A 13,339-nucleotide genomic window follows, 5' to 3' on the forward strand; every position below is an offset into this window, starting at 1 on the left:
TGCCGACCTATACTTTTTGGATACGATGTGCGGAGAAGGGTAAGAATACTCGCCGCCCCCCACCCCCTCACCGGCACCGGGGGTGCAGTACGTCCCACCGGCACCGAGGAATGTGGGACGGTCACGGGACCTCATCTCGGAGCTGAGGGAGATGTTCCAATATAGTGGCTTTTAGCCACAAGACCTACTTGCATGATCCCTCCCCTCCTCACTTCCAAATGTGCATTTCCTCCAAATTTGTTTGTTTACACTGGCCGCCATTGCTGTTTATCGCACGCTGGACTCGGTACTTTGATTGATTGAATACTTTATAACCAGTTTGCCAAACAAAAACCTCTACTATCATGTCTAAGGCTAAGCCTAAATCTTCTGGAAGTCACCGAAAATGTTCAGTTATAGACTGTAAGGACCAAAGCATTTATGCACATAAAGTCCCTGCTCAAAAGGATCTAAACGCGAAGTGGATTGATTTTATTTTTGACTGCCGTGTTCCTGTGGTAGTCAAGCCAAATCTTCATGTGTGCCACAATCACTTTACGCTGGATTCGTATGATAATATGGCCATGATCAAAGCTGGTTTTGCTGGAAGAATGCTTTTGAAGCGGGGAGCAATACCAACCATCCGTCAGTTAACTGTAAGTTAAAAAATGTTTCCATGACACCCATTCCATACATGTTATTATACTGTAGTACATTATTTATTTCTAATACATAGGTTTGGGGGGGCGACAGTCGCGCGAAAATGACGGAATCAGCCGGAAACGGAAATTCATTCCTTTCAGTTTCCCCATTCTGCAACGCCCCTCTCCCTTCTGCAACTCCCCTCTCCTCCCCTCCTCTCTCAGTTTCATTATAAACTTTTCCTGTTTGTTTCGAGTGCGTTAAAAAATAATAATGGCTTCTAAAGGTTACTCAACCTGCTGCTCTGTTGTTGGCTGTGTTGATGAACACAAATCTTTACATAAACTCCCAGTCAAAGAAGATACACGATCCGAGTGGATTAATTTTATTTATGATGGTAATGTCCCAGCTGTGATCACAAAGAAGCGTCTCGACGTATGTGCGCATCATTTTACTACGGGCGATTTCTCTAACCGTAGTCAATTCAACATGGGCTTTGCTCAAAGACTGACTTTGAGAAAAGGAGCCATACCAAGTGTTCGAGTCTCAACTGTAAGTATTTATACCGCAACGCTTTGTGATAACTTGTAGCCCTGAAACACGACTGCTTCACTCCCAAACAAACACACGTGTATATCATGTCATCATGGTGACATACCATGACAGGCATGGTGCCATGCCCCCCCGGTTTATAGCGGTGTTCGATTTGTTTACATTGCCAACTCTCACATGTACATAACGTTCAAATTTCAAATATAAAGGCACAGTGAAATGAAAAATATGTTTTTCACACTTTTAGAGCATATCTGTGGTCATCATATGGGCATACCTACCTATGGATGCCAAAACAAGTGGAAACATTTTGTTTTTGTGTATTTTAGGACTTAATTGGTCCTATGAAACGAAAACGTCATGCGTGATGACGTATGGTGACTCTCCTGAATAATGTAGTAGGACAGATTGATAGTCAGCTAGTCAATCAATCTTCAACCACTAGTCAGGTAGACTGTTGAATAATGAATGAGCTGGTGAGCATCCCCATCTTGGTAGCTACCTCCATTCACTCATCAGCAACCATGAGTAAGAAACGCTGTGTTTTGGGGTGCTCATCATCCCAAAACCTTTTCAGTTTCCCCAAAATCCCGTGGCTACGTGCGCGCTGGCTGGAATTCATCCACTTTGAGGAGGGGGGCATTTTTGAGAGCTCCAGGTTGTGCGACAGACACTTCACGGTGGACAGTTTCCGCAACTACATGCAGGTTAGCATGGGCTTCGCAGCTCGCTCCCACTTGCTGCTCGGGGAGAATGCAATCCCCACAGTGCATACTGTCGGGGCCTCCTCAGCTGAGTCAACTCCGCCCTTGAGAGTAAGTACCATGGCAAACTTACAAATATGTTTGGTCTTACGATACTTTATGCAATATGCATTGTATTTACTTCCTAGTATTACTTGTGACATCGATTACTTCTAGATAACATTTAGAAGTACATTATTTATTTCTAATACATAGGTTTGGGGGGCGACAGTCGCGCGAAAATGACGGAATCAGCCGGAAACGGAAATTCATTCCTTTCAGTTTCCCCGCGGACCGAGCTTTCAGATAATCCCTCCCCTCCTCCCCTCTTCCCAGTTATAGTTGTAATCTTTACAGCAGCTTTCCTCGGTGAACGCTGTAAAAATATGGCTTCTATAGATCACTCAACCTGCGCTGTTGTTGGCTGTGTTGATGAACACAAATCGTTACATCGTCTCCCAGCCAACGCAGAAATACGATCCAAGTGGATGCATTTTATTTTTGATGGCAATGTTCCAGCTGAGATCACAAAGAAGCGCTTCTGTGTGTGCGCAAATCATTTCCCTCTGGACAGTTTTTCAAACCTTTTACAGTACAACATGGACCTGGCACAAAGACTTCGCTTGGTAACAAACGCCATACCAACTATTCGAGTCACAACTGTAAGTGTGGAAGAAATCTTTCCACCCGGTCGGTCCTGGCAGGGCATGTGGTCTTATTGTTTACGCGTCATCAGTGTTGCCATGTCCGCTTATTATAAGCGACTTGGGCTTGCTTTTCCGTAAAATTGCTTGTAAATAGGGCTTGTTTCTAAAGTGGAGTTGCTTATTTTGGACTTGCTTCCTAAAGTTGTTCAAACCAGTTTGTATCAGTGGTTCTCGAACATTTTCATGCCATGAACCCCCAAATGAATATGCATTTGTTTACGGACCCCCATCTGAAAATATGTTATGCCAGGGACTCCCATACAAGATTTGTGTTGTTAAAATGTTTCATAAATATTCCACATTTTTTCAAGACTTTTTTTTAAAATAGCAGATCTACAAGTTTGTAGATCCTGCTTCGATCCTAAGACATGCGTGTCTGTTTGTGTGCAAACTTTTTCGCCGGATTCCTATGAAAACATTGGCATGATCATGGCTGGTTTTGCAGGGAGATCGATTTTGTTTGAATCAGTGGTTCTCAAACATTTTCATGCCAAGAACCCCGAAATTAATATGTATTTGTCTGCGGACCCCCATATGAAAATATGTTATGCCAGGGGAGTAGGGACTCCCATACAAGATTTGTGTTGTTAAAATGCTTAAAAATATATTCAAATGTGGGCTTATTTCTCTCATAACATCTGGCAACACTGCACATCAGACATTCGCCATTATTTCCTTTCGCTCTGGACTGTGTAACATCATGGCTAACTCTCCTGTTGGTCCCGATACCTGTTCAGTTGTAGGCTGTCAGGACCAGAGCATCTATACACACAGAGTCCCTGACAAAGAGGATGATATACAATCCAAGTGGATTCATTTTATTTTTGATGGCCAGGTTCCTGCTTCTATCCCCAAGAGTTGGCGTCTGTTTGTGTGCAAACATCACTTTTCGCCGGATTCCTATGAAAACATTGGCATGATCATGGCTGGTTTTGCAGGGAGATTGATGTTGAAACGGGGAGCAATACCAACAATCCGTCTCTTAGCTGTAAGTATTTCAGAATAGTTTCCTGTGATTAGCTGTGTTACCAGGTCTTGCGAGAGAAACAAGCAACCAGGTCTATGAAAACAAGCACAAAAGAACCGAGCCCTTCGATAGCCCTTTTAACATAATATATTGGCTATTTTCAACAACGACAAAAACATCTAGGAAGAAAATATGGAATATTTTAACAACATAAATCTTGTATGGGGGCTCCTCAGTTCCTGGCATAAAATATTTTCAGATGGGGTCCGCAGACAAATACATATTCATTTGGGGGTACTTACTTGAAAATGTTTAAGAAGCACTGTTTAAACAACCTAAGAGAAACAAGCCCTAATAAGCGACTACACTTTAGAAACAACAAGCCCAAATAAACAGCTACACATTAAACAAGTCCAAATAAGCAACTACACTTTAGAAACAAGCCCAAGTAAACAACTACATTTTAGAAACAAGCCCAAATAAACAACTACACTGTTGTGTGGAAATAAGAAAAAAGTCCACCCCCCCTTCTATGTTGCCTAGAAATGGATAATTGAGGTCATGTGATCAGTGACATATGCAGGGTGTACTTTTGGCTCTGCCCCCTCAAACTGTCAAACTCAATATTTACATGCAACTTCACAGAAAAACAAGCCCAAATTCGCTTATAATAAACGGACATGGCAGCACTGGTGATTAGCCTGCTTTATGAGCTGTGAAAAACGTGACAGACGGTGTTTGTGTTTACTTAAGTTGCCACCGATTGCATTCTACATAGCTTCTATCAGGTTTAAACTGAATGATAAGAGGCATCACAACATTATTTTGTTTAAATTACTTTGTATAATCTTTTCATTTGTACCAACTTGTGTAAATGTCACCAAGAATACAGTGGTTTGCTAATCAGCCGTTCGGCTGATTTCACATTAAACATTGGAACTCATAACAAAGTTGTTCTTCTTTCATCTTTGTTTTGCGATGCACTGTATTGACTTTATTAATGTCTAAACTAAAGTGGGGTCTGGGCAGAGTATTTTTGAACCATTTGAGTTATTATGGGGGTCCTTGCAATTATTAAAGTTTGAGAACCATTGCTATTGCCAGTGGTGTAAAGTAACATTTTAAGTACATTTACTCAAGTACTGTACTTAAGTACAATTTTGAGGTATTTTTTACTCTACTGGAGTATTTCCAATTTTCAGTACTTTTACTACTACTACACTACATCTCAGAGGCAAATATTATACTTTTACTCCATTAAAATTATTAGAAAACTTTATTTATAGCTACTTTCTAGATTTAGATTGTGTCGCATCTTGTAGATCTGCTATTTTCAAAAGATCTTAATACATTTTATACATTTCGGGGAGCAATTCAGACAGTGTTTACTTTCCACTGAATTGATTCTGCATAACATCTATGTAGTTATTTTTTTTAAATGTATGGGAGAAAAAATATGGGAATTTGTTTGTTTTTTTTGGAAAATGTTCACCTATAATGATAAAATTTTTAGGCAAAAGTGCTCTATGTATTCAAGCCATCAGGCACCGGTGAGTTGATAGAAAATAAAACTATATATAGAATATAAAACATGTGGGGTTGAAGTATTCCTTTAACCATGCTGCAGAAATGCTCTGCAACTAATGATGCTGGGCATTCAAAGATTATGTAGCTTATGTTTTGTGCCAAATTGCCAATACATCAGTGAATTTATTTATTGTTATTGTTTTCATTGTCTTTTTCCCCAATAGAGTTCATCACAACAAGAAAACACCCGCAACCAATGTACCAGCACAGTGAGCACACCTTTCATGTTGAAAGTTGAAGACCGTGACAAGGTTATTATCGTTAACGACAAGTATAATAGATACTAAATGTGACAACATTTTCATCAAAAGAAAAAAAAGTATTTCAAAAAAATAAATATTCCTTTAAAGGTAGGGTAAGTGATATTGTTTTGTTAAAATAAGTGTCACATTTCAGTTTTATTTATATTGTGATAGTACTCATTGGCATAGTGTTTATTCAGTCTGTCTCCCCGTCCCTCTTGATTAAACAGAAAATGCATTTTCAGGTTGGAATGTCAATTTTATCTAATCAGGAGAAAACTCACACAGGATAAATGAGTGAATTTGGAAATGATGACACAAATAAATGAGCAGACAAAATGGAACTGGAACACTATAAAAATGAAGCTGATTAAATGGGTACTCTCTCTCCTGATTGGCTGAAGATTTGTCACCCACCTGAAAATGTATTTTCTGTTTATTAAAGAGCTGGAGAGATGCAGAGACCCCTGTTACTGAACAAACACTCTATATCAATATAGTGCTTTAACCTTTTAACAAACAAAAAAACCTGTTTGTTTTTACCAAAGAATATCACTTGATTACCCTACCTTTAACCATGCTGCAGAAATGCTCTGCAACTAATGATGCAGGGAATTCAAAGAATATGTATATTTTTTTATTTTGTATTATACGTATTTTTTCATATGTAAGGGTGAAGTCACACGAATGCTTTTCAATGGGAACAGAGCGGTTTGTTGCCAATCGAGGATTTAAACAAAAAAACGCTCCGTTCTCCGTTTGTTTGTTTTGTTCTTAGGATATGGTATTTGTGCAGTACCAACGTTCCAGGGACATAGGTTGCCAGACTTACCCCCAACAGAAGACCAACACCACAAACGTTGGCACCCAGCTCTCCAAGAACACCCTAGTGTATCGAAGAAGTCAAGGTTTGTCAATTGTAATATTTCTGGTCATTTAGTTATTTCTGTGGTGTGTTGCCCAAATATCCACTTTCACGTGTCATAATGGCATGTCTTTTAGCCATCTAAAGCTTTCTATAGTTTGTCATGACTAATCAAGTTCTTTAATCACGTTTGCCCTTTTATGCTTAGTCATATGATGGTGTTGCACGAAAATAGCCAATCTATAAGTTCACAACGTGTCACGATGTGGTTTGTAGATTGGCTACTAAGTCAAAAAAGAAATTAAGAATACTAGTGAATCCCAAAATAAGTAGAGGTTTGTCAAATTGGATATTTCTGGTAATTTAGCAACTGTGGAATTCCAGTTATTTCTGTGGTGTGTTGCATGCTCAGTATATCCACTCTTTTCAATCGTTTTGGCAGCTATAGTGGCATGCCTTTTAGCTATCTAAAGCTATTTTATATTTCATCATATGACAGTGTCGTGTGAAAATAACCAATCTATAAGCTCACAACGTGCTTTGATGTGACACATAGTGAGCTGGTAGATTTGCTATTTTTGACCATTTTTAAAAAAGTTTTAAAAATCTGTTCATGTTTTGTGTATTTTGTGTATGTATTTGTTGGACACTCTTGGAAATGTTTGAATGCCGAAAATTGGTACGCCAGGTTGAAAGTAGTTAACAAACGAGGCCATGTTTTCCAATTAGGTTCTCAGGCAAGTGTGCTTTCTGTGAGTGTTGCCATTGGTACACCAGTCCAATGGAAAAGACCACCTCCAATCCAGAGCTCAACATTCCGGGGGCCCTTTAAACCCTCTAAAAGACAACGGCTGAAACCAGATGATGATCATGGAGTCTTCACTGACCCTTACATCCTTGGAGAATCTGTCTCGACAGAGTCAATGCTATCGTAAGTCTTGCTCCAAAGCATAATGATGATAATGGCTAGTAGTTGAATAGAACTAATATAGTAGTAGTCTTGCGTAGCCAGACAACTATTCCACAATCTCCGAATGCTATATAGAGTTTGGAACTACACCTCCCGAAATCTGAGACAGGAAGCTGTCATCTGTTCGTCATTTCCGAAAATATATATTATATAATATATTACGGTAAAATATCTTTACATTTAATATTTTAATTTCCATTTCAGCTAAGCAGCTAGCTATATATTATACTTAAATGATTTTTATGTATATTCGGGTAATTTTGCGCGACTGTAAAGAAACGGAAGTGGGGAGGAGGCGTCACATCCGCTTCATCGTTTGATCATTTTCAGAGCCTCCTTTGAACTCCAGACTGTATGATGGAAGCATTTAAAAATTGTGGGAGGCAACAGTCTGGCTCGCAAGACTAGTATAGTAGCAGTGGTGGAAAAAGTACTCAATTTCTTTACTTAAGTAAAAGTATCAATACTGCAATGTAGAAATACTGTTACAAATAAAAGTCTGGAATTCAACATTTACTTGAGTAAAAGTACAAAAGTATTGGTATCAAAATGTACTTAAAGTACAAAAGTAAAAGTACTCATTATGCAGAATGTCCTATTTCTTTCAAATGTATAAAAATATTTTGAAAATAGCTGATCTACAAGCTTACAATGCTTTGCATCGCAACGCATTGTGAGCTTGTAAATCGGCTATTTTCAAATGGCCGAATATGTATATAGGGCTGCTACAAGTGCAGTACAAGTGGTTACTGTACTGTATGTATTGTAATAATCAAAATCTGCAAAGTAACTAGAACTAAAGTTTTCAAATAATTGTAGTGGAGTACGTTTAATATTTTATAATATATGTAGTGGAGTAAAAATGACTCAAAGTTGTACCTAAGTAGTACTTGAGTAAATGTACTTAGTTACTTTACACCACTGTATAGTAGTAATACTGTTACTGGACTGGACAGTTTTTTCCTCCCTTCATGTGGATATGTTCTTCTGTGCGGAATTTACTTGCCATATGGATTAGTTTTGCCTGTTACGCTTTTTTTGTGTTTTTTGCACCTTATGTCTAATCATGCACATAGTATACCTGCCGCTATGTGGACCTACCAATGTGTTACCACTTTCGCACCTTATGTTCTACATACTGTATGTGATGGTCTTATGCTATACAAGTGTGTATATATTATGTAGACATCTTGGCCTTTTTTATGTTCTCTTGGACATGCTTATTTAATGTTAGCATTTTTCCCACCTGCTCTCCCTGCTCCTGTTCTTCTTCTCTTCCATTTGTGGAAAACAACAAAATGATGGAGCTTACGCCAATTTACAAACCAATTTCACCCACTTCTTTACATCTTTATGTAAAGAAGTGGACAATAAAGTTGATTCTGATTAATAGTACTATCACTTCTGGCATTCACTGACATTTGTTTGATGTAGCCTTTTTCCTTTTCCCCCCATTTATCTCCTATTCATTGTGCAGACAAGCCTCACCCTCCATAAATGATGTCCCTAAATACATTGTGGATGAATACTGTCTCCTCCAACTGTTTGAAGACTGTCCAGCGTGTGGCTTCATGTGTGAAGTCAAGAAGACAACAAGAGAGACCTTCCTGGCTGTTCATCAGCTGTGCCTCCAATGCAACTTCAGCAGAAATTGGACGAGTCAGCCATTGGAGGTTAGTTAAATAGATAATTAGTATCCATTATATCCTTATTAATGTTGAATGTTGATATACATGAATATATACACAGAATGTTGGTATACACTCATTAATAGGTCTATGTTCTTTTTTTTGATCTCCCCAAGGCCGGAATGGTGGCAGGTGGAGATTTTGCTTTTGCTTGTGTGCGTGCATCTGTCCGTCCACAGCTAATCTCGCAAATCACTGGATTGATTGGCGTAAAACTTTGCATGTACACTCCCAGTAGGCCAAGTGGAAAAAACTACACCTCTTTCTTTTTTTTAAAATCTGCCTCATGGTGTTGCTATGCTATGCTACAAGATGCTACAAATGTCTATACTGTAGAAACATCTGTGTATCAAACTATATCAAACTACAACAACCTAACGTTTGTTGTTGATGATCTCGTCTTCAAATATATATATTATTTACAAGTATTTGCAATTATGATGTACTGTCAGTACATACTCTGAATCTGAATAACCATTAACAATGGGAGTTTTTTCAAATCCTTACCAACCTCAGCTAACGGCTAATAAATTGTTTATTATCCGTTAGACAAAGTAGCCAAACTTCCCTAGGTGTGTGATCTTAGCCCATTTTTACAGATGGGCACGCTACTATACCAAGATAACCAAATGAATGTAATGTAACCATGAGAGAATAATTCAATTCTATCTTTTACAGGTAGTGCCCGCGGGTGAGCCTCGCAGCTGCACCAGTGAGAGTTCCACACAGTGTGAGAGTTCTGCTGCTGCCATTACTGAAATTATTGGTTTTAGTGATGAGAAGGACTCCTCGGATGAAGGATCTAGTGAGGTGGATCAGGGAGAACACAATTCAGACAGTGATTGGGATCCACTGGAGCACCACAATATAGACGACAAGCTTGCAGACAGTGAGTCAGACACAGATGCAGACAGTGAGTCTGATGCAGATGAGGAACATTGCCGCAAACTCTGTCCCGACTGCGGAACATTTTTCAACAGTCAGAAACGGAAGGCTCACATATGTGAGGACAAAAAGCCCTATTCTTGTTTTGTGTGTGGCAAGAGATTTTTATCTGAGGGTCCTCTAAAGGTTCACAGCAAGATCCACGAGGATGGCTATAAGCATGTGTGCAAGTACTGTTACTCAACCTTCAGAACGAGGACAGACAGACTTGTCCATGAGCAGAGCCATCCCTCTGCAGAGAAGCCCTATCAATGTCCTGACTGTCCAGAGGTGTTTGCCAAGATGCTAGAGCGCCGTGACCACCTGCTGAGTCACAGAGGTCCCACAAGACATATTTGTCTCATATGCAACATGGAGTTTTCAAAGAAAGATAAACTGAATAGGCATGTAGTTGTGCACACAAAAGCAAAGCCGTTTGTATGTGAGGTGTGCCAGCGCTCATTCACCCAGTCAAGCCACCTCAAATCCCACATGCGTGTCCACACAGGAGAGAAACCCTATCAGTGTCAGCACTGTGACGAGTCCTTTAATCACAATGTTAGCCTGAAGAGTCACATCCAGCGTTATCATGGACAATTCCCTGACTCAGGGATGAAAGTGCAGATGGAGAAGATAAGTATGCATGCGTCTGAAGTAGAAAAAGATGAAACAAATCAAATGGATAGAAGTGCTGTTGATGTTGAGGGGGCTAAAACGGATGAAACTAAGAGCAGCTGTGTTGATGCTGATGAGGCTGAGCAAAGTAACACATTGTGCAACCCTGAGAATGGTGGTGATGAGGAGAAGAAAAAGTGCACAGGCAGACCAATAGGAAGGCCTAAGAAGAATGCAGTGATCACCTTAGATGATGCTAACCAATTAAAGAGACTGTCGTGTGTTAGTAATGAGAATGAGAAAGGCCAGGGAAACAGTGACTCAACAGATGAGGAGCACGACAGTGACCCAATTTTTGAACCAAGTAAAAGGAAGAGGAGGAAAAAGAAAAAAGTGAACTTGCAGACCTAGAGGAATGCCTAAGAACATGTAGTGAGAGGCTGTTATGCTGTTATGTATTAGTGATAAGAATGAGAAAGGCCAGGGAAAAGGTGGGGCCAAATCCCATAAGAACAGAGGGAGATGTAGAGGAATGCAAAGGTAGAATCCATTGGTCTGGCTGTCTTGTAAATCAGTGGTTCTCAACGTGGATCCCGGAAACCCCCAGGGATCCTTGAGAGGTTTCCAGGGGATCCTCGATTAAAACTGGACCAAATGACAGGGTATCCTTGAAATTAGAAGGGTTGGGAATCATCACTACTGTAAATTACTTTTTTTTTTTTTTTAATAATTTTTATCCCACGATTTTGTAACCCATATTTTTTCACCCAGTGCCAATTGCCTATGTAATCCTGGGCGCTACTCTCCCTCTGCCAGCCTAGGGAGAGCCCAAGCTGAAGCTCATGCCTCCTTCAATGCATGAGGAGCAAGCAGGCCGCTTCTTATCACCCGACAGGGGGGAGGTTCCCTGGTTTAGACGTAGCGCGTGGAAGGAACACGTTATTCCAACCAGTTCCTTTCCCCTCCATCAGGCGCCCTGGCTGACCAGGGGGAGGCAGTATAGTGACCAGGATTACTGCATGTTTTTGTGAGGGTATTAACTACCCTGGGAGACACGGGGAGAACATGCAAACTCCACACAGAAAGGCCCTTTCACCAACCCCACCTTGGGTATGGGCACTGATGACGCGGAGGAGAGAACACGCCCCCAGCGCCCCCGGCGGGAATTGAACCCAGGACCTTCTAGCTGTGAGGCTGTAAATTACTTTTTGCATTTCCTGAAGAATGACTGATGTAAAAAAAAATGTTTGTTCTGGCAGAGGAGATTGAAATAAAAATAATATCATCTAAATTCCACACATTTCTGTGTCTTCGTGCAAGTGTGTATATTTCTCTTTCTCATATCATTGGAACCATCCAACCAATCGACTTGATACACATAGAAGATACAGTAGGAGCACTGTGTGGATCCTTGCTTTAATACGGCCAACTGAAAATGTTGTGTGTTTTGCTAACGCTCAAAATTAGTGTAGTGTTTAGTGAAGATCTGAAATTGCTGCTGCCCCAATTACCAGCCTCTATCCACAAGTTTCCTAAGGGTTGGGTGGGCATCACTTCCTGTCGATTTCATTGGATTTCATTGGATCAAATTGACAGGAAGTGATGCCCACAACGCCCTAAGAAACTTGTGGATAAAAGCCAGCCAGACTCAGTTCCACTCCAGACACAGCAACAACCTCAGAACCCACACCATTGATTATTTAGGCTAGAAAGCCTTCTTTAAGTTACTTAGTTTATTTTAGTTTGGCCTGGGGATGGCCGGCAGTTCCATCTTTTCGTTTAGCTTTTAGTTTAGTAGAACTTGGTTTTGTCAGTTTGGGAGGGGGGAGCAGCTTCGGCGTCCCTATAGGGGGAGGCCTGGTCTCCCCCTCCATTCTATTTAGTTTGACCGGCATCTCCAGGCCCCCTTTCTGGTTTCTTGATTTCAGTTTTGCTAAAAGCTATTTAAACTTCGCCAATCTTTTGTGGTGTCCATCGTTATGTTGGGGTCTCCAATTTGAGCCACTGTTTTGTTGAGTTGTTTGCAAAGTATATCAGTATTTCCTTTCAGTATTTGTCATTTGCATTGGTAGGCCTAAGTTTGTGTACACCCCTTATTAGGACACCACTTTACTGAGTGCTGTGTTGGGCAGTGTTTTTCATTGCTGGTCTGTCTCATCATCAGGCGTTGGCTTTTTTGCCTTATTTTGTATTATTTTTTGCAAGGGTTTTTGTGGTGGCATTTTTCCATAAGCCTATATTGCTTTTGCCAAAAAAATGATGTGCTTGGTTTTTGGCGCTTTGCGAAAAGTTGAGTCATATTTCAAGAAGGAGTTTTGGATTTTGAAAAAAAAAAAAAAAAAAAAATTGTACCAGCCATGTCGGTATATTCCTCATCTGTCTGGGCGCAGCTAAAGCCAAAGTCTATGACCCTGACTACCGGACCCTGAGAGCCTGTCTGCACTAGTATGTTCTCGAGCTTGATGTCCCTGTGAACAAAACCTTTCTGATGGAACTCTATCAGTGCATCCACTAGCTGCTCCATTATGGTCTTAGCCTCATGCTCCGGCAGGCTGCCTCCTCTTTCCATGACGTAGTCAAACAGGTCCATGGAGGGGACGACCTTGACGTATTCCGTAAATGTACCAAGGATAATTTAATTTCTATTGCTGATTAGTAATAACAGCTGATCTACAATTTCACAGTGCGTCAGACACAACATGTTGTAACCTTGTAGATCTGCCGTTTTTCAAGATTTTTGACAATGACGTGCCCAAAATAGGGACACCAAGTTCAAAGTGGTTAAACTGTTACAATAATCTTATGAAATGTATGTATGTCATCAAAGACCTACACACACACACACCACGAGTTGTCAC

General features: G+C 40.3%; 1 protein-coding gene across 1 annotated transcript in view; it reads left to right on the plus strand.

Annotated features, from left to right (window-relative positions):
* Positions 1–1,139: 1,139 nt before the first annotated feature.
* The window catches only part of LOC311046444 (uncharacterized protein), a 57,572-nt gene continuing 45,372 nt past the window's right edge, over positions 1,140–13,339 (plus strand). The window contains exons 1-7 of the mRNA XM_084058747.1: positions 1,140–1,173; positions 1,751–1,988; positions 5,342–5,428; positions 6,198–6,327; positions 7,014–7,215; positions 8,732–8,927; positions 9,621–10,678. Of these exons, the coding sequence (XP_083914873.1) occupies positions 1,875–1,988; positions 5,342–5,428; positions 6,198–6,327; positions 7,014–7,215; positions 8,732–8,927; positions 9,621–10,678 (1,787 nt within the window). The 5' untranslated portion in view covers positions 1,140–1,173; positions 1,751–1,874. The remainder of the gene's footprint in view (positions 1,174–1,750; positions 1,989–5,341; positions 5,429–6,197; positions 6,328–7,013; positions 7,216–8,731; positions 8,928–9,620; positions 10,679–13,339) is intronic.

This window comes from Gymnoscopelus microlampas (assembly GCF_963454915.1).
Source record: "Gymnoscopelus microlampas genome assembly, chromosome: 5".
In the NCBI taxonomy this organism is placed as follows: domain Eukaryota; kingdom Metazoa; phylum Chordata; class Actinopteri; order Myctophiformes; family Myctophidae; genus Gymnoscopelus; species Gymnoscopelus microlampas.